Raw genomic sequence first — 19970 nt, 5'->3', positions numbered from 1 at the left:
GACGCCACCTCCAGGTGGCGTTATTATCACAGGGCTTTCCCCGGTATTTTTTCACTATTTATTTTTAGCAGCTTTGGCCAGATCACATTTCCCATTACAATTATGGGAAATGCGATCTGCTTACTAAAAATAAGTGATAATTAGGGGTTGGAGTAGAATTTTACGAATTCTACTCCAATTGCCCTTTAGTAACTTTAGGTGAAACTAAAATAATGTGAAAAGGGTGTGAAAACACCCCTTTTCACTTTATTTTAGTAAAAATAATGTTAATAAATAGAGCCCCTACATGCCTGTTGCTCATACAGTGCTTAATTTACACTTAGTGCCACTTGTTTCCACAGCAAGAGCTCCACACTCTCCAAGTACCTGATTTCTCATCAAGAACTCTGCACTCCAGGGGCGTATTTATAATGGGTGCAGGGTGTGCGGTGCACACTGGTCCCTGGGTTCACATCCTGCACCCATATTATACTTACCACTCCTGAGTCCCATGTCGGTGCCGGTGTCAGCGTAGTAAAAAAAATGCCTGAAATTTGGCCACCACAGCTATTTTCCCGGTGTTTTGCTCATAGAAAGCACAGGGTAAATGGCCACTGCGGCCATTTTCCCGGTGACCTGTGCATGCACTGTAGACTCTGGGCACACTCTAGTGCCCAGAGTCTATCAGTGCGGGTCTGCACTCAGTGTGCTGCCGGCCGCCGGACTGAGAGGAGGGGGCCCGGGACTGAGACTGCACACAGACCCCCTCCACTCTTGAAACACCCCTGCTGCACTCTCCAAGTTCTCAGCAAGTGCTCTGTTTATATTTAGTGCATATCACCCTGCAAGTGCCACAAGTAATCGGTTCGTCTACTAGCATACCATCGGTGGTAGGTGACTGGTCTCTGAGTTCTGAGTATCTGGCAGCCGGGACTAACAGGTTCCATTTCCAGTTCTGTGTATCAGTGTGTAGATTCCAGGTCTATGAGCCTGTAATCAGCTCGCAGGCCTGAGTTAACAGTAGTAAGTTCCAGTTCCCAGTCCCTGGATTCAGGTTTTGGGGGTTAAGTTCTCCACAATCGGTTCCAGGGTTCTATAGCTGCAGTTTTCAATTCCGTAATCTGGCCTAGTTCCTGGTCTTGGATCCCTTCCCTCCTGCAAGTGCTACTTATTTACCGGTATTTCTTAAATGAGCAGAGGTCTCATCTTGACATATCAGAAGTCCCGATCAACAAACACCGACAACCATGACACAGGGTAAATAATGAGGTATACATTGCTTCTGATGCACATGTTCCAAATAGCTACAATATACGTTACAATGCTTAAATTAGGCCACCAGAAAGTGAATGAGTTCTAAAGGTTGTAGAACACAATGTTGCAGCAGCACTTGGACGTAAGCTGCTTTTCTTTAAATTGAGTATTTGTGTAGTTGCCCTAGGCCAGGGGTAGCCAACCCTGGTCCTCGAGAGCTACCAACAGTGCATGTTTTCCAGGTCTCCTCACAGAATCACAAGTGAAATAATTAACTCCACCTGTGGATCTTTTCAAATGTGTTAGTGAGAAATGACTACACCTGTGCACCAGGTAGGAGGTCTGGAAAACGTGAACTGTTAGTAGCTCTCGAGGACCGATGTTGGCTACTACTGCCCTAGACCACTGGCAATGTGCATCATGCAGTCTACAGTTCTGTTGCTTTTTTGAAAATATATAGATTTATCAGATACACATTATATTAATATTATTAAAAATTATTAAAATGCATACCTCACAATATAGGCCACACAGGACCAAAAACCAATACTGACAAAACTCTGGGCCTGATTCAGACCCGGACGCTAAGCTGCAAACGAATGCTATGGCCGACAATCGCACGTTTGCGCATGCGTATGCATTGATATGCGCATGCACGAGTCACTCACTGCTCTCGGGAATTGTGCGCTTGTAGTACACAGACTGTTTGCTACTTTGAATGACAGCGAAGTTTGTGGGTGGTAACAGGGGAAGGTGCTTGTGAACGGGGGAGTGGTGCTGTGAACGCCGGCGTGTCTGGGCGTCTAAACGGTGTTTTAGGCGTGTCTGGGCATCTAAACAGTGTGCATAATTAGCAAAGAAGCATCATTGTACACGTCACTTGGTTGTATTTCAGCCTGCAGTGATCGCAGTGCTTGTGGTCGGGTAGGGCCTACCTCAAGCTCTGCGTGCTGCTCCGATGGTTCTCGATGGTTCCGATTATTCATACACTTCCTGGAGATTATGTGTGTTAAGAGAGAAAAGTGGGCGTCTTTATACTGGCATGCGTTCACTCTGCCGTCGCTCATAGAGAGCATCCTTACACCAGACAGTGCGATCGCGGCATTTGCATACCCAGCCCTTTTTTGCTGCGTTCGTTCGCGGCTTAGCGTCCGGGTCTGAATCAGGCCCTCTGTCCGTTAGTGTCAGCAAAAGTAGCTCCATACAGAGATGATCAACCGCTTACATAGGAGACTGGTCAGACTGAGAAACTGACGTCACGCCTAGCAGTTAGTAAAGCACTCTACACATGCTGCAGGGTGTCTGCCCGTGGCGCTAAGGGACGCAATAGAACTAGTGGCTGCAGGGTGCTGTTCTATGCACCCTACAAGCCACATGCAGGTGCCACTTGCACATCCCTGCCGCCCTGTAAGAAAGTCACTTTAATGCCCATGTGCAGCGTGGACACACGCATTTCACACAACACAATGATCCATACAACCAACTCCACACCAGCCCCACAGTGTCCCTGATTACACACCACTTTCAAAACAGCAGATTACATACAAACCAATAGCTGCAGAAGTTTTCCTGAATGTTTGAACAACTAGTTTATTTCATTTATTCAGTGTCCCAACATTTCGGTGAACCAACATGCTGAAAGTTATGGCAAACATATGCAATTCTTCTGAGAAATGAATCAGTAGCAATCAGTTCTTTTTAATTCAGCATAACAATTAGTTTTGTAGTGATAATGATTTAACTTTTAACAGGCTCGCACCTTATTGTTTTGATCACCATTGTATGGTTCTTATAAAAAAAAAAAAAGATATTCCAATTTACATACCAATAAAAAGAAAAAAAAATCAGGGAACTATAAAGTGTAACACAGTTGCCTACAATTTCTCTTTTTATTGCAGAACTGGGCATTAATTTTGATCACATTTGGCAGAAGACATTAACAGTCCTGAACCCCTGGAAGCCAGCAGATGGCAGTATTATGAATGAAACTGACCTCACAGGACCTCTGATGTTCTGTTTTGCACTTGGCTCCACGCTCTTGCTGGTATAACCATGCATTTATTACGGATAATTGCTTCATGTATCAACTATAGCAGTTTATCTTGCATAATTATATCACGTATATACAGTATGTGTAACAATATGCTAATGCAGGGTTTAAAATAATGTCCGGGCTATAATATAGTTTTCCATCTTCTACTCCTGTCTGGCCGCCCTTGCTACTCAGAATTATTAGTATGCTTTATTAGTAAATAAGAATTTGTCTTTGGTAAACAAGTCAAGTGTGAAATAATTCAGGAAACAATCATATCTCGTGGTGGAAAAAAAAAACAATATTATCCAATTTATTTTGAAAGGATTTTCTTCAAGCACATTTCTGAGGCTCTCAAGCAAATAAATATTTTTTAATTAGGAATTGCAGAATGGTAATTATAGGTGATAGATGGTATTAGTCACTTGTATTCTTCTTTAGCAGAACACAATGTACTACAATTGACACTGCACAATTTTGTTTCTACTGAAAATATTAAGAGAAGTAGCAACTCTATTACGAGACAATGTATACAGCCATGGCCAAATGTTTTGAGAATGACACAAGTATTGGTTTTCACAAAGTTTCTTGCTTCAGTGTTTTTAGACCTTTTTGTCAGATGTTACTACTGAAGTAAAATTACAAGCATTTCATAAGTGTCAAAGGCTTTTATTGACAATTACATTAAGTTTATGCAAAGAGCCAATATTTGTATTGTTGACCCTTCTTTTTCAAGACCTCTGCAATTCGCCCTGGCATGCTGTCAATCAACTTCTGGGCCACATACTGACTGATGGCCACCATTCTTGCCTAATCAATGTGTGGGGTTGCTTCTCAGCCAAGGGAGTGGACTCTCACAATTTTTCCTAAAAACACAGCCATGAATAAAGAATGGTACCAAAACATCCTCCAAGAGCAACTTCTCCCAACCATCCAAGAACAGTTTGGTGATGAACAATGCCTTTTCCAGCATGATGGAGCACCGTGTCATAAGGCAAAAGTGATAACCAAGTGGCTCGGGGAAGAAAACATAGAAATTTTGAGTCCATAGCCAGGAAACTCCCCAGACCTTAATCGCATTGAGAACTTGTGGTCAATCCTCAAGAGGCGAGTGGCCAAACAAAAACTCACAAATTCTGACAAACTCCAAGCATTAATTAGGCAACAATGGGCGGCCATCAGTCAGTATGTGGCCCAGAAGTTGATTGACAGCATGCCAGGGCGAATTGCAGAGGTCTTGAATAAGAGGGGTGAACAATGCAAATATTGACTCTGGGGGTCATTCAGACCCATTCACAAGCAAAGGACATTTGCAAACGGGTCGATGTTGCCCCACTGCGCATGCGCACGATGGAGGGAGCTCCGTCGTGCACATGCGCAAGACCCGGACTGCAACAGCCAAGCTGTCGCTCCGGGTCTTGCACCAAAGGGGGCATGCTGTCGATGTTGCTTGACAGCACGCCCCCTTTGGTGGGCATGCCGCGGGCGTGCCTGCTAAACTGAGGCGTTCCCATGGGAACGCCTACTGTCTGAAGCCGGCCCCACTGACATCACTAGTGATGTCAGTGGGAGTGATTTTGGCTCTGATAGAGCCAAAATCACTCCAGGGCTTGCGGCAGCGAGACCCTACCGCAGGGTCTCCGTCGCTAGCCCGATGGTCACGATGGTCTTGACCATTGCGACCATCATCATGGACGCTCGCATAAGCTGTGGGTGTTCACCCACAGCTATGCGAGCGTCCAGGAGGACGCTCCATTTTCATGGAGAAGGGCCCTGATTCAGAGCGAGCGCAGGGTCTCCGTTGCAAGCCCGATGGTCACGACCATCATCATGGACGCTCGCTATAGCTGTGGGTGGTAACCCACAGCTATGTGAGCATCCATGAGGATGCTCCAAAAAAAGGTAGGAGGGCCCTGATTCAGAACGAGCGCTCTGGTCAGAGCGTTCAGCTCTGAATCAGGCCCTCTTTGCGTAAACTTAATGTAATTGTCAATAAAAGCCTTTGACATTTATGAAATGCTTGTAATTTTACTTCAGTATACCATAGTAACATCTGACAAAAATGTCTAAAATCTCTGAAGCAGCAAACTTTGTGAAAACCAATACACCAACACCAAAGTGTTTATTTCACTGGAACATATTGCTGTACAGCCCAGGTTGCAACTATATGGACACTCCATTGCATTCTATCAAATGTGGTATATAAGGAAATGAAGGGTGTAGGATTCACTTTCTAAACATGAAATTCAGGGGGGATCAGTTCACTGGCAATAAGTGCCTATAGATGTAAGTTACAGCTGCTGCACTACCACTAGTGACCAGCAGAGCACTACAAGTTATGCCGCTTGTACTGTGCACAGATATAGGGTCTGATTTTGATCCATACGCAGTCGCGTCTGTGTATGCGCCTATTGGCGGTCACCCATCTGCAACTTTATGTAAATGCCACTACAAAGCCCTACCCTGTTGTATGTTCATGCATCTGAATGTGCAAGGACTGAGAGGTCTGTCGGTGCTGAAACACAGATTGGTGTGTAGTAAGATGCATCATCGATTACACCATCGAAACTTGAATCAGCCCCATGGCATGTGTAGTGTCACCATCATAGTAAGGCTTCCAATGTGAGCGGTTGAGTGTCTATGTACACGGCCACTTTCACATGCCAGTGATATTTCCATAACACGCCCATAAGACAGACCATCCCCGTGCGTGCGCTAAGCCGCCTCCCTGTCACCGCTATTTAATGGCCACCACATTTTTGAGACCGTGTGTATCCCGTGCGCCTCAATTGCAGCTCCGCCCCTGTGCGCACTCTATCTGGACACATGCGCAGTGCGACTTACACGTTTGCGCAGAAGAAAAAATTGCTCGACTGGGTCTGACATCTGCAGTGAGTGTGTCCCATAATGAGACATAAAGACACAATAGGAAATATAAGGGCAATTGTGAATTTGTAAACTGCCGCTGTTCAATGATCCTACAGGATTGTGGGCACAGGTGCCTAGGGGAAATTCTAACTAATGTCACTTTAGGACCACCTACTTCATTCATTTTACCTTCTACATCTTTCTTGTAAAATATTGTGGTTAAGTCTCATTTATGTCTTAAATAATGATGAGATTAAGGTTTGTGGGTGGCGGGGCAACAAACTCATCCTCACTGGCACAGTGTTACAGGCAAGTAGAATTACTAAGGTGAATGAATTCCTTCCAACATACCAGATGGTGAAAGGACCAGGATTTCCTCACCCCATAATAGAATGATAATGACTTTCATGTAAGGGGAGCAGCTATCAATTTAGTCAATGCAAAGCTGCTCTACAACCACTTCTTTCCCATCCACTTCAAATGCAGTGCTGGATATAATTCTAAACTGTGGAGACAAAGGGTCTCATTCAGACCCGGTTGCAAGCACTGAGCGCTTGCAACTGGGTCGATGGTTAGGCCCTGCACATGCACAGCGGCCGCACTGCGCGTGTGCAAGCCCCGGAGCGAGAGAGAAACTCTCTCGCTCCCGAGATCACTACAAAAGGGCCGGCTGTCGATGTTGATCGACAGCTCGGCCCGTTTTGTAGGCGGGGCAGGGGGGTGGTTTCACAAACAGAGGCGTTCCTTAAGGAAGTTTTGTGGGCGGCCGCACTGACATCAGCAGTGATGTCAGTGGGGAGCTTCCTGCTCGATCAGAGCAGGAAGCTCCGTGGGGCTTGCGGCTGCCGAGACCCAACCTTAGGGTCTTGTCGAAAGCCCCGATGGTCGCGATGATTTTGACCATCGCGACCATCACCCTGGTCGGTCGCTAAGCTGTGGATGGTATTTTTTTCACACTCAGAAGATATTGTATGCTGAAGATGAGGAAATAACATTAATTTATATTCCCGAGAAGCTATTACATATGCCAATGAAACAAATTATGCATCCCTTGTGAATGGTTCTAAATACTAATGAAAATCCCATATTGCAGATAAGTACCTGCCATAGTATAAACTGACTATTCTGTGTGCGTTTATAATGATATTTTGGAGCTATTGAAAGTAACAGCTAGCAAGTGCTGTACTGTCTGCATGTAAAAAACACTATAGGGGAAATGTAATACGGTGTGAATGTAGTAAAAGAAAGCAAATCTACCGCGTTTCGTGGCGCTTCAAGTCACCGTATGAAATAGAATGCGAATACCACAAAACTCTTAAGATTCTCACCTCACCCGTTCTTGCCATCACAAAACACGATCTCCAGGGATTTTTAATGTTAAACACATTGAATGTAATAGCCAACATGGCAAACATGCCAGAATAACTTGCTAAACAGATGAGCCTGAGAGCAGCGATATAGCTACTAGTTCAGCTATCTAGCTGTACTCCATCTGTTTCAATGATATTTTTAAATAAGTACTTTAAAAGAAACAAATGTGTAGGGTTCCCCCCTTTAAGAATAACCAGCACTAGTGTCTGGTATTGGAAACAATGGGGGACAAAGAATGTGGGGTCCCCCCTACATTTCCAATTAACAGCACTAGGCTTGACCAGCCAGGGCTAGTGGAACCATAAAGAGGAGACCCACAGGGTGGGAGTCTACCCACCATGATTACACCAGACCTAGGCCAGTTGGCACCATGGCTGGTTACCTCAGGGAAGTGGGGCCTAGAGAGGTGGGAAAGGAGATGAATAAAGTCAGTAAGTATGCCAGAACCCCACCAATTTAGCAATATCTGAGGCTATTACATCCTGGCCATAGTGTGGAATGGCAGGTCTCTGGGAACATGGCGCCTGCACCATGTTCCCGGTGACTTCTCTACTGCGCATGCACAAATCTCCGCCATGCTAGTTCCCCAGTGATTTCTATTGCTGCATTAGCACCGACATGCATCCCCAGAGAGGTGAGTATTATTATATGGCTGCAGGGTGTGCCCATGTGCACTGCAACCTCTGCACCCATTACAGATATGCCAGGGCTTCCTTCACATACACCATCATTTATTTATTTCGATTTTTTTAATGAAGCGTTATTATACTTGTTTTTTGTTTAGGTAAAGCAAATTAATTTATTCTTTCATGTTGTGTTTTGTGTTATAATATTGCTACTTTAGGAAAATCATTTTGTAAAATCTTAGATTCAGAGTTAACACAGTATAGATTTGTATACTAAGCACACACTATTGAAAAACAGACTTTAGCAACTACAATTTTACAATCAATAAGGAATAAGTGGGAAATGGAAAGACCTAGAGCAAATAAGGAAAAAAACATTTGTTTTGTATTTTATTGAAAAGAAACCAATTCAGTGATATTTCTTCTTTTGTCTACAGGCAGGAAAGATTCATTTTGGCTACGTGTACACAATGAGTATACTTGGCTGCCTGGGAATTCATGCTTTATTAAATCTGATGAGCGTCACAGGTGTCACACATGGATGTGTTGCCAGTGTCTTGGGTTACTGCCTTCTTCCTATGGTGATACTGTCCTGCTTTGCCATAGTGTTTTCTTTACAGTAAGTAATGTTGTGTTAACCATATATTATTCATACTGTATGTACAAAGTGTGCCATTGGCTTGCTATTCAAGTCACGTTCAATTATCTAATTATGTCCAAAACTACAAAGTTTGTGTGTGTATTTCAGTTGTGAGTGCAGGACAAACACTGGCCAGTATAACAATAAATCCACATTTCTTAATTACTCTTAGTACACAATCACTTTATACAGAAAGATTATGGTCAGAGGCAGATTTTAAACTTAAATGGCCCTGGGAAAAATTCTGAAAGCGGTCCTTACTTGGGTGTGTGTCCACCTCTGGTGCAAAGTAGAGGGCTCTAACACACGGTTATCCCCAGACATATGGTGGTAGAGAGGACTGATGCAACACAAAATTGATTGAATGACTAAAGTATATCTCACATTTCAGCTAACTAAAGATATATTGTACATGTAACTTTACTCTTCTTTGTGTGTGTCTTTCCCAGTATATCTTCAGAGTTCAAATACAGTCACATACATACCTTTACTCAAATAATCATGCCAAAATGCTCCGTTTGGTGCGCCACTGACTTTGTGACTTAGCTGCACCAAGCTTCTTTTTCTTTATGCGTCTTACTAGCTAATGCTACAAAAGTACATTGTAAAGCATTACTTGTAGTTCTGTGTGAGACTAAGTCATAAATCTGGCTAAATAAGGCAGAAGACATACTGTAGTTCCGATACGAGTGGTCACGCCTTGTCTCTTGCCACGTATCCTTAGGCTTAACCTGGGACTTTATATAAAATTTTATACCAATTTGTTTGTGACAAAAGTGATACAATAAGATGCAAAATATAGGGAAAAGTATGCATCGTTACCTGTAGAGGATCACCTAAGTTGGGCCAAACATTTCATGCCATATGGTGCAAAACACAAATGGATGTCCAATGCTACATGGGCCCAGGTGTCCCTAACTTAACAGTTAGCAGTCCCTGCTAGCCAAACAAGGTGTGAGAGACTGCATGGCAATACCCAGTTAAATAACCAGGCTAAAGGGCAGGTGTTACATACTGTATTGTGTTATCCAGTCAGGATACTCCAAGTGAAAAATACGCAGTAGAAGTAACCTAAGAGATTTTTCTGTAGCTGCTGTTCCACAATAAGGTAGAGAATCTAAGTTGGGTTTAGTGAAAGAGCAGAATTGATGCACATGCTAACTGCTTTGTGATACTGCTATTATCACCTACTGGTTATTGGATACCCTACCTGCTTTGGAACACAGTATAGGCATGCTAAACACCAAGGGGGTCATTCAGACCCACTCGCAAGCGGCAGTATGCTCGCAAGTGGGTCGATGTTCCCCACTGCGCATGTGCACGACGGAGGGAGCTCCGTCGTGCGCATGCGCGAGACCCGGACTGCGACAGCCAAGCTGTCGCTCCGGGTCTTGCACCAAAGGGGGCGTGCTGTCGATGGTGACTGACAGCACGCCCCCTTTGGTGGGCGTACCGGGGGCGTGCCTGCCAGACGGAGGCGTTCCCATGGGAACGCCTACTGTCTGAAGCCGGCCCCACTGACATCACTAGTGATGTCAGTGGGAGTGATTTTGGCTCTGATAGAGCCAAAATCACTCCAGGGCTTGTGGCTGGGAAACCCTACCGCAGGGTTTCCGTCGCAAGTCCGATGGTCACGATGGTCAAGACCATCGCGACCATCTTTTTGGACGCTCGTATATGCTGTGGGTGGTCACCCACAGCTATACGAGCGTCCAGGGGGACGCTCCATTTTAATGGAGGAGGGCCCTGATTCAGAGCAAGCGCTCTGGTCAGAGAGTCCGGCTCTGAATCAGGCCCCAAGTCTCTTTCCTAAAAGTCTAAGCACTCTTTCCATCACCATTGGACCTTGTGGCCTAAGGTCTGACATGCTGCCGAGATCAACAGCAACTAAAATAAACCACAGAGGCTCCAATCTCCTTGGCAGCACCCAATAACTCTGGACAAGATAGCCCAAGCAAGTCCTGAAGAGGTATATGCAAAGTCTGCATAGCTTGGACGAAATCTAACATGCATTGCTGATCCCCCAGCATTTGTGCCCCTGGGCTGGTAACCAGTATGAAGTCAGATGAATTCCATTCTTTGAAGACACTGCTAATAGCAGAATTATGCTGCTGTTCTATTGAAAGTGAATTTCAAAAGTTCTTTACACTGGACGTATCAGATTGGAGAAGAACATTCACTGCACTCCGTTAGATCTACTATGCAGTAGCTTGATCGGCAAGGGTCTATCTATGCTACTTCGGCCAGGTGGTAGCCAATAATATGTATTTGAAAAATTGTTATGTCAAAGATCCATATTCAAATACAACACCTACTAGTCTCATCTAAACTATATAGAGAGAAGTCAAGTGACTTATATACAATGCAGAATGCATCGTAATGAATAATACAAATTACAGAGGACATCCTTATGACCTCCAAACATTAAAGAAAACTTTCTTGTGAGTGCCATATAATAGGAAGAGCATTGTTGACACTGACATTCAATAGAGGACATTCTAGTAATGTCAGGGCACTAGAATTAGGTGAACTTGATTCAGGGACTGTTAGGTTGCCTGAGATGTGAGTGGAGTGAAGGAGACTTGGGTTTTATGAAGCTCCTCCTCATGAGAGAGAACAGATGCAGACATTACTTGTAGTAGGTGGAGCAGCGGAAGATCCACAAGAATCTTACAGATAGACTGCAGACAAGGCTGGATATAGATGACAGCACTGGAAGCTGTTATAGCGGTGAGTACTGGAGACAGCACTGATACCTGTAGCAGAGGTGAGTACTGGTGTTCTATGCTGGGAGTTGGAAACAGTGCTTATAGCTGCAGCAGAGGTGAGTACTAGTGTCTGCACTGGGAGTGGGAGGCAGCACTTATAGCTGCAGTAGAGGTGAGTACTAGTGTCTGCACTGGGAGTGGGAGGCAGCACTTATAGCTGCAGTAGAGGTGAGTACTAGTGTCTGTGCTGGGGGTTGGATACAGTGCTTATAGCTGCAGCAGAGGTGAGTAGAGGTGAGTACTGGTGTTCTGTGCTGGGAGTTGGAGACAGTGTTTATAGCTACAGCAGAGGTAAGTACTGGTGTCTGCGCTGGAAGTGGGAGGCAGCACTGATAGCTGCTGCAATGGTGAATAACAGAGCAGACAGCACTGGTGAGCTGAATAGAACATAACTGCAGGACTGAGAGCTGGGACTTCACAGAACTGTAAGGACACAGGATTCACACTGATTCAGATTAGTATGTCAATCTTGCTCTTTCTCATACTGTACATCACCCAAACCACAGCATGAGTGACATGCTGCGGCATTTGGGGGGGTCTAGAGGGGGCATGTCTGTGCTGCTTTCCCAGGAACGGAGCCATGTCAACCCTTTTTTCTGGGAGTGCAGAGGTCAGGATCTGTGTCAGTGGATGCAGATTTCCTGGCCTCGCAAGTTGCCAACCTGAGTCATCTGAAGCTTACTCAGAGTAGCCGGTGCTGCCGCCTAAGTGATGGCGGTCCGATGCAGTGTCTTCGGACACTGCACTTGGATTGCAATTGCTGTTAGATTGCTTCTGCTTCCTACAGACTCCTCCTTGCGGCTGTGCAATACCACCCACATCTTAATCAGGCCCACAGCCTGGAGCCAGGAAATGGGCACAGAATTGATATTGGCAGTGGGTCTATAAATAAATATAGAAGGGCACTGGCATGAAGTGCTGCTCCCAGCAGCTGCAAATAGGAGACAGTTAATCTCCAATAGATGAAAAATAAAAACAAAGAAATAGCAGCACTGTATTAGCACATAAATGTTGGTTTAATTATTATACAATAAAGTCATATAAACACACACTATTGCTATAAATACGTATACTGTATGTATGAGAGCAAAAATAACTGTTAAAAGCAACAATAGGCAGCTAAATACCCTGGGACACTTATTAATGATAAGAATCCTATAGCACTGTGTAGTATAGAGCAGTCCAGCTAAGCAGCAGAGCAGTGCTGAGTATAATTACCCACTGAATTGAAAGTTCCAGAATGTCCTTTAATTAGCAATGGTCCCACACTGAGGTTTGTCCAACGCAGATGACCGGACCTGATGTTGATGGAGTGGGCTGGTGATGATGATAAAAAGTCCAAAGTCGCTGCTGTAAGTGATTTGAGCTGTGCAAATGATCACGTTTCACCTTGAAAAAGCTGTCTAGAGCAGTGAAATGCGTAGGTTAACACCATGCTCACCCTGGACACTTGGATTTACCATTTGATTATCATTGGATCATTTGCACTCCTTAGTAATTAGTACCTGCCTCTTCTCTCCCACATACAGTCAGGTGCATAAATATTGGGACATTGACAGAATTTTACCTGCTTAATTGATAATGAAATAACAAGGGAATAGCCCACACCTGTCCATGAAATAGCTTTTGAGTTGATAGTCCCATTACTTTTGGCCCCTTAAAAAGTGGGAGGCACATATAGAAACCGTTGTAATTCCTACACCGTTCACCTGATTTGGATGTAATTACCCTCAAATAAAATCTGAAAGTCTGCAGTTAAAGCACATCTTGTTTGTTTCATTTCAAAGCCATTGTGGTGGTGAATAGAGGCAAAAATATGAAAATTATTTTATTATTATTTATTACCAGTTATTTATATAGCGCACACATATTCCGCAGCACTTTTACAGAGAATATTTGGCCATTCACATCAGTCCCTGCCAGAGTGGAGCTTACAATTTATATTCCCTACCACATGCACACGCACATACATACACTAGGGGTAATTTTGTTAGGAGCCAATTAACCTACCAATATATTTTTGGAGTGTGGGAGGAAACCGGAGTACCCGGAGGAAACCCACGCAAGCACAGGAAGAATATACAAACTCCACACAGTTAGGGCCATAGTGGGTATCGAACCAACGACCTCAGTGCTGTGAGGCAGTAATGCTACCATTACACCATCTGTGAAAATTCTGTCAATGTCCCAATATTTATGCACCTGGCTGTATTTTTGTGGGCTTGGCTCACCTAGGGAATTCAGTCCTGTGCTGATCAGGTGTAATGCATTTAAATACTAATATTAAAAAAATATGAAAATATATTAATGCAGTTGTCACACTACTGATAAGTCTGAATGAGCGTCGTTGTGCTCCTATGTCTGCTGTTACCTTGGTCATACATTAGCAGTCCAGCTGAAAACAAAAGATAAGAAATATTTGGAGTTGTCAGGGACTGTCTGCTCCTCAGGTAATATATTATTGCTACTTTACTGCACAAATTATAGGAATATTATATTTGAAAATGTTTTCAGAAAAATTTTATTTATTACATAAATGATTACATTTACTTATCTGGATACGAATATGTTCTGGAGCAAAACATTTATTTTTCTGTAAAATAGAATTAAGCAACATTATGACAAAGCTGCCCCATCAATCTCAGCATTGTCTGTAATATCATTTGTACCAATTTCACATCCCATGAAGCTGATAGAGCTGTCAGGTGTAACCTTTTCATAGGGATTGGTAACAATGTGACTGATTTATGTTGCTTTGGCTGGCAGCCTAATACATGAATCAGACGGTAATAACGGTATAGTATGGGCTGAATAATGGGAAGTGCTAGGACTATGGTTGGAAAGAAATTGTGTTTTTCTGTATGCAGCTCTAATATCTGTGATCCCCAGCACTATGCAGAGTCAGAGACACAGCACAACACATACTCCTTCCCCCTACTTACAGGAATGACTGTTAGGTATAGATGCACAGTATTATTTTACTCCTGTATTGATTCTAGCTTTCTATACTAACTGACTCCATAAAATCATTGTCAAAGATCATAGATGTCTGAGAGCCTTTGATTATTTTATTCCCTTTAAATAATATTTCTGAAATGTTTAGCAATCAGACTCCCATAAACTACTAACTAGCTATCAGTAAGTTGTAACAGAAAATGCTAAAGCACGATGCAGGGTGAGTAATACGGTCAATGAAAAATATGGTGAAATATTTGATAAACAAAAATGTAGATTGTGGGACCTATTCATCATTGAAGGCTGGGTGGCCCCCAATTAATTAAGTATCCAGATTACTGTGAATAGCAGAGGTGGATACTAAAACACTGGAGCTACTCAGGTGCTGGGATGGGAAGCAGTCGGGAAGCCAATGGATGGAATCCCAACCGCCGGCTTTCTCGACTGCTTAATCCAGGCAAGGTACATATGACAGGCGTCGAAATCTCGATGCCTGTCATTTTACCTACGTCGGGAGCCTGATACCCGGCTTATCAATTGAAGGTAAGCCGGGCGCCGGGTGCGGACAGCCGCACGGGGGTAGGGTTAGGTTTAGGGTTCCCGGGTGGACTTAGGGTTAGTCACCCCCCCAGGAGGTTAGGTTTAGGCTGGGGGAAGGGGGGGTTAGGTTTAGGCACTTATAAGGGGGATTAGGGTTAGGCACTTGTGGGGAAGGTTAGGGTTAGGCACCCCTAAGGGAGGGTTAGGGCTAGGGGATAGAATAAGGTTAGTACATACTTACCTTTCACGATCGGGATTTCCTCCTCTTCCGGGATGCCGCTGTAAATCGTATGTATTCCGCTGGGACAGCTGATCTCTAATCCTACTACTCCAGGCTGATCTCTCTTCGCAATCCCAGACTGCTTTCCCATAGGAAGGAGCTGGGCTCCGGAAACCAATGCCATCTGTAGATGGAGTAGTATCGTGCAGGCAAACTCCAAAAACTTTATTTTTTCAGAGTTTGTTGAATACTAGGCGGCCCCATCAGGTCCCTAATAATAAACGGGCCCATTACTTAAAATATGCAAAAACTAGTGTTTCCGCATATATAGCATAACAAGCCCTTTAAGGATGTTGAATAGGCCCCTACTGTAAGTATACTTTTATTGCATGCTGAGTTTGTGTTACCCTTGCTGAGAAGCATCAGATTATAAGATTCCAGAACCATCAGGAAGTGGTTACAAAGTTTACAAAGATGGTTAAGTCATGTCTGGCTAATTAAACTGATGAGAAGACCTCAGACTGAATGTGTGCATGCACTGTGCTCACTCTCTAATATTAGCATCTCTAGGAAGAGTATAACAGAAGGGAGATTTATCTGGTAGGGAGGGAGGGACACGTGATTGTCAGGGGGGGCTACCAGGTTGTGCAAAAGTGGCTTCAGATAATAATTGTGGTGAACGGTTTTCAAATCAATCTCTAGCATGATCATTCATAGGAGCAGTCAAACCTTCTACAAATGTGGAGTAAGGAAAGATAAAATGTGTTTCCTGAGTAAGATCTTGTGGATAAGACAGAAAAGTTTAAAACGGACTTGTGAGAGGTATTTTTGTAGGGGAAAAAGAGAGTTTTTGTAACAAAAGGTTACATGAGGATTAGCAGCGAGCTGTGATGTGTGCAGTTATCTGGGTGTACAAGTTGGCGATACGCTTTATTTTACATAGTGCTTAATAGTCACATGAATATGTTTCTGCAGAGTTATATTATAGAACAATCACAAACAACAGCTGGAGTCAGATGTAGATTATCTATCGTGAAGGAGTGAAAGAATTTGTTATTTTACATCCGCAAAGAACTGTCTTATCTACAAACACATAAGAAATAAATATCCTTGTTCAGTAAAAGTCTATGGGCCAAATGTAATAGGGTGAGAGTTTAGAAAAGTGAGAGTTTCTGACACTTTTTAAACTTTGCCAATGTAATGGAGTCCAAAAACAAAGTAACAGAGCGAACTTGCATGTTTTTTTAGACTTAAAATACTCTCACGATTTAAAATCTCATTCAGATGTTTTCCCATTTTGAAGATAAAACTCAACCAATGTGAGAGTTTACTGCTAATCTCTCACATTTTCTAAACTCTCACCCTATTACATTTGGCCCAATATGTTAAATATTTTACATTTCCAAAGTACAGCATGTACAAATAGAGGTCAATAAAAATGGAAACACCTATATAAAGTAACTAAGTATACTGTAGATATAGGTCATTATTTGTGGCCATTATAGATTCTACTGATGTCTGGAATTGTGCAGGAAATATGTAGCATCATTCTTCCATGTCACTCAACTGATCCCTGCTGTTGGAATACGCAGCCGGTTCAGAATATCCTATAGTTGTCTGAGTGGCTTTAGAGATGGTGTCTGACAAGGCACTGATATATGGATAGCATCAGTGTCATGTGCATTAAATGATTGGACAACCACATACGCTCTGTGGAAAGAAATGGGGATGGGGTGAAGGTTTTATAGCTAAGTTCTATAAAGTAGATCCCATGGAAACAAGTACTATGGGATGCACAGTTCTTCCCATAGGCACAAAACATGCATACTGTACATCCATTTGTTGAGAACATTGTGAAAGATAATTAGTCTGACCATATCACTTACTTCCAGTCTGGTAGTCCATTGTAAAGAAAAAGGCAAACTGAGTCGTCAAGATCTATTCAGGGGAAATGAAGTTAAGAGAATGACCCTAATTAAACTATGACCAAGTTTTGGTAATAATACACTAATATACAATAGGGTATAATTATATATAAAACAATTGTAATAATGATATTAGTAACAACAAATTACAAAGTTTTTATATTTTAAAACTGCATTTCTTAACCATTGCCTTCTTGAAAAACTGTAAAGGAACATACTTATGTTACAGCTGTAGCATAACAAATGTATTCAGCAAGCTCACTGATTCTGATAAAATATTGTTAAATAATAGTCACATGATATGTAAATGAACACATTAAACTAAGACCTATATTATTTTAAATAAACCCATTCTATTAATAAGCATGATCTGTATAAGGATGTGTTGGAAGCAGGAAAAATGGGCATGCGTAAGGATCTGAGTGACTGAGAGCCAAATTGTGATGCTTTATGACTGGGTCAGAGCATCTCCATAATGGCAGGTCTTGTGGGGTGTTCCCGTTATGCACTGGTAAATGCTTCAAAAAGTGGTCCAAGGGAGGACAACTGATAAACCAGCAACAGAGTCATGGGTGCCCAAGGCTCATTGATGCGTGTGGAGAGTGAAGGCTAGCCTGTCTAGCTCTATCCCATTGAAGATCTACTGTAGCACAAATTGCTAATAATTTTAATGCTGGCTATTATAGAAAGTGCATCACAGGTTGCTGTGTATGGAGCTGCATTTCAGCAGACCGGTCAGAGTGCCCATGCTGACCCCTGTCCACTGCTGTAAACATTGGAACTGGGCCATTAAGCAATGGAAAAAGGTGACCTGGTCTGATGAATCCTGTTTTTCTTTACATCATGTGGATGGCTGGGTTCATGTGCATTATTTATCTGGGGAAGAAGTGTCCTGGATGCAGGCAAACCAGCTAAATCAGTGGATACTCTGGGCAATATTCTGCTGGGAAACCTTGGGTCCTGGCATTCATGTGGATGTTACTTGAAATGTACTGTCTACCTAAACATTGTTGCAGACCAACTACACTCTTTCATGGCAACAATATTCCCTGATGGCAGTGGCTTCTTTCATCAGGATAATGTGTCCTGTCTGTAACATCTTGATGCCAGATACCAGAGCTGTAACTTTTTTGGTGCCCTGTGCCAGAAAGAGCATTGGCGCCCCCCCATTTTTTAAATAGGGAGAATAGGGAGACAACACACCCAAAAAAGGGGCCATGGCCTCGTGGGGAAGGGCCAAGGAAGAGATAGGGGAGGCCAGGAGATGCTGGGGATAATAGAAGAGGAAGCTAAAAGTGAGAATGATAATAAACAGAAAATTAACAGGCGCAAACAGCGCCCCCTGCCCTGTGGTGCCCTGTGCCATGGCACAGGTCGCACTACCCTAGTTACAGCCATGCCAGATACCACAGACCACCTTGGCATGTGGTTTTAATGTTATGGCTGGTTTGGTGTATATATACAATATGTGGATAGATAGATAAATAGAAAATTGGTTATGCAAAGACCACTTCCCCAAATGAAGGGTGGCTGCTTGTCCTCAAATGATATGGTTCGTGTCGTAAACCAGAATGCAAAACAGTGAATGAGGAATAGCGCCTGCTAGTGGATGGAAAACTGTAACAAAAGGAAACAATGTTTCAGCTCATCTGTGTATCTTTTGCACCTCCTTTAATAGAATATGTGACTGGAATGGTGGTACAGTAGCTTTTGATCCTGGAGTGACAGAGGTGCCAGATTCCAGGGATTTATACCAGAAAATGGGAATCACAATAGTTTAATAATAAGTCAAGAAATAGAGGGGGAGAAGGATGTAAAGTATGGGACTTTCACACATAAAGTGATCGGTGGTATAAAAATGGAACTAAAGTGCAAAGTGAAATAGAAATAGCAGAATACCAGAAATGCAAAAAGACTCACCTCTCCCTCGGAAATACTTATGCTGGGCATACACTCTACAATTATCTGTCAGATATCTGTCAAATCTGTCTGGTGGGAAGGAAAATCTGGTCCGTTTTCTAGTGTTTGGGAGCAAATTTCTAATGTTACTTGCTCCCATACATTACCAGATTTTCATTCCAACCAGCCAGATTGGACAGATATCTGACAGATAATTGCATAGTGTATGCCCAGCATAAGACATCATCCACTGCACATTCATGGGATACTTCAATGCTCAAGTAGGAATTTATAAGAGATATACACGAAGTATAAAACCGTTTAAAACACCAATTTTTTTAAAAAATCCAACAAATAAATAATGCACGTTCAGGAAACGAAATTATTAAAGGCTTATCTGTCAGTCTTAGTATATTTGCAGCTTTGCACTTGGTATCCCTGTATATTAGTAGTCCAACAGCCAAAATGAAACAAAGGTAGGCAGGTACCACAGTTCATACTGTGTAATAGTAACTGAGGAGGAGGATACCGACAGGTGGGAATGTGAACTTGTATTTCATAGTAATGCACAGATATATTGGGCTGTACTGCACTATTGCCTAATATTGCCCTGTGCTATTGATTTTGTTCCCTCTGAGTTCCATGCTGACACCATTAGGATATTATCAATGAGCTGCTGCTAAATGTACCTCAACAATCATTCCTCTCCAATGTCACGGAGGTCTGCTTGTGCAGCCATGTTGGCCATAATTATAGTTCAGCCTGTTTATGCATGACTCTAAGCATGCTGGGAAGTTATTTGCCTAATTAATGTATGAGCCATAGCTGTGTGGAATCTCTGGCTTTTCACATGCTTCATCACCCTCATTTACTTTTCTATTTCTAGCTTTTTG

General features: G+C 42.9%; 1 protein-coding gene across 2 annotated transcripts in view; it reads left to right on the top strand.

The window, feature by feature from the left end:
* Window positions 1-19970, top strand: part of YIPF7 (Yip1 domain family member 7) — a 78471-nt gene that overhangs the window by 16487 nt on the left and 42014 nt on the right. For both annotated transcript variants that reach the window (XM_088450550.1, XM_088450549.1), the window contains exons 4-5: window positions 3132-3277; window positions 8568-8749. In XM_088450550.1, the coding sequence (XP_088306676.1) occupies window positions 3132-3277; window positions 8568-8749 (328 nt within the window). The remainder of the gene's footprint in view (window positions 1-3131; window positions 3278-8567; window positions 8750-19970) is intronic.

The sequence above is a fragment of the Taudactylus pleione genome, unplaced genomic scaffold (genome assembly GCF_031769625.1).
Source record: "Taudactylus pleione unplaced genomic scaffold, aTauple2 ptg000519l, whole genome shotgun sequence".
NCBI classification, from domain to species: Eukaryota; Metazoa; Chordata; class Amphibia; order Anura; family Myobatrachidae; genus Taudactylus; species Taudactylus pleione.
The sequence above is the reverse complement of the archived record's forward strand: the minus strand, read 5'-3'. Positions and strand labels throughout refer to the sequence as shown.